General features: G+C 40.3%; 1 protein-coding gene across 1 annotated transcript in view; it reads left to right on the forward strand.

Moving 5' to 3' along the window:
• The window catches only part of LOC123982442 (stonustoxin subunit beta-like), an 8,293-nt gene extending 6,501 nt beyond the window's left edge, over window positions 1–1,792 (forward strand). The window contains exons 3-4 of the mRNA XM_046067957.1: window positions 52–463; window positions 597–1,792. Coding sequence (XP_045923913.1) covers window positions 52–463; window positions 597–1,144 — 960 coding nt within the window. The 3' untranslated portion in view covers window positions 1,145–1,792. The remainder of the gene's footprint in view (window positions 1–51; window positions 464–596) is intronic.
• The last annotated feature ends 642 nt before the right edge of the window (window positions 1,793–2,434 follow it).

Below are 2,434 nucleotides of genomic sequence, written 5' to 3' on the forward strand. Positions count from 1 at the left end.
ATGGAAGACAAAGAGAGAGAAATCAACATCATCAGGTCCTGTGTAGAAAAGATGGAGGGAACACAGATTGTCCACAATAAGTCAGAGCTGGACAGAGAAGTTCTCGGTGTGGAGGATGCTCTGTGCTTTGTTTTCACCTCCATGGAAAGGGGGGACACCTACCTTGATGTGATGGCCGACTACTTGGACTCACATAAATTAGGAAGTACCTATGAAAGTCCGTGGTACCACTCAGAAGAAGTTGTAACCAAAATGAGTGAAAAAGCCAAAGATTTCCATGATCTTGCCAAAGCACTGAAGAACAACAGCCGATTCTGTTTCCTCATAGCAGCCATAGCAAATAAAAAATACGCAGGAGCAACCATCTACCATTACAAGGAGGGCATTCTGGTCTCTGAGGAGTTCTCAAAGCCTGACCTCCCTCCTGTGGAGAAAATCACTGACAGAAGAGATCTGATCTGGTGTAAGTACTTCTACTGCAATGCTTTAATGAGTTGAAGATACAAATTCCCCTCCTACCTTCCTCCTTCTCCTCCAGAAACCTGCTTCAACGTCCGAATGACTTATTACACATTTTGTTTTGGTCTCTCCATCAGATGCCTGTGATCTCACCCTGGACCCGGACACTGTGAACAACTACCTCACTCTGTCTTTGGGAAACAAAAAGGCAACATGTGGAACGTTGCAGACGTATCCTGATCACCCAGAGAGGTTTGATACACATCCTCAGGTGATGTGCAGACAGAGGTTAAAGGGGCAACATTACTGGGAGATAGGGTGGAGTAATTCTTCCTATGAATCTGTTTACGTAGGTGTTGCGTACAAGATTACTGAAAGAAAAGGAGACAGTTCACAGAGCGAGCTTGGAAGTAATACCATGTCGTGGTGTTTTGGCCAGTATGGTTTTCTGAAATCTGTACTTCATGCATATCATAATGGCAGGGTGTGGAGCGATGCTTTTCCCTCTGACTGCAACAGAGTTGGGGTGTTTCTGGATTGGCCTGCTGGCACTCTGTCCTACTACAGAGTCTCTAATAAACTGAGTCACCTCTACACCTTTCACACCAAATTCACTGATCCTGTTTACCCATGTTTCTCGATTGGACGGGAATCCAATTTTGTGTACCTTCATCCAGTCAAATAAGAGCATTGACAAATGACACATTTAAAGTTTAGAGAGCAGCACCCCATTTTATTTTGAAATGTTGTTCACAAATTCAAAACTGCATTCAAACCCAGACAGACCAGGATAATTGACGGTGTCAGATCAAGTTGATTCTGTGCCCAGCCTTATTCTCAAAATTGTGCTTCACATTCAGTTTCAGGTTGTATTGTTTAGTACAAGACAGATATCTTTTTTATTGTAACCTTCTAATTCCTGATACCTAAAGATACAGAGCTTATAGCAATACACAATAGCTGTGTCAACACTAGTATGTTGAAAGATACACTTATAGCTCATGTAAAAAGATACTGATTGACTTGTTTTTAGGCAATATAAGGTATTGATATAGATATTGTTTAATCTAGCATTTGTCCATTTTCTTATTTGTGCAGTATTTTAAAAATAATTATGTTTTCAGAATACAATAGAAATTGTTTTTGTTTTTATTAAGTCAAACAACCTAACCCTGACCCAGGGTTCAATTAATGACTTTACTGTTCTGAGCAGAGACGCTGTTAACACCATCATCTTGTTGGTGTTTGTAGAGATGAAGCAATTTCAGATTCCTGTGACACTGCAACAACTGTTGGATGTGTTAATGTTGAACAGAATAAATAATAAATTGGAGACCTGAGTTTACCACTGTGTGCTACTTGTTATTTCCAGTCGATTCTAAAGTTGACTGCATCAAAGCATATATGTTGTCATTTATTTATTTATTTATTTATTAACTAGATGTTACTTTTTGTTCATGTTATTTCAAGTCACCGGTGGTACCCAGTGGCACTCTATGGCAAATGCTAAGAAATTGTAATTTTTCTTAATTATGTATAACAATACTCCATGTTCTACTGCTATCTATGCATATAATTGCCTCCTCAGCCCTGCACACAGCCTCTTCACCTGTCACTGTTTTGTCTGGTTGCATCGTCCTTCTCCTGCTCCTCCTCCTCATCCTTCTCTCCCTCATCATCAACATGACCGGGGTCATCATCACCCTGCCCCTCTCCTTCACCTCCACTGACCTCAACAGCTAATATACATACAGACACCTGAGCTCAGTATTTCCGTGGGAGATACCTAAATTGCAGTTAAAACTTGTGTTAAATACTTAGGCTGTGACCTAGATAGTTCCTCTAGTGGCGTGGATATGGGTCAAAGGTTTATCACGAAAGTGAAACAAAGAATTAAATTTCTGGCCCGTAAGGCTCATTTTCTAAATAAAGAAATTTTGAAATCGTTGGCAATAGTTTTAACTCAGCCTCACTC

The sequence above is a fragment of the Micropterus dolomieu genome, linkage group LG14 (genome assembly GCF_021292245.1).
Source record: "Micropterus dolomieu isolate WLL.071019.BEF.003 ecotype Adirondacks linkage group LG14, ASM2129224v1, whole genome shotgun sequence".
In the NCBI taxonomy this organism is placed as follows: domain Eukaryota; kingdom Metazoa; phylum Chordata; class Actinopteri; order Centrarchiformes; family Centrarchidae; genus Micropterus; species Micropterus dolomieu.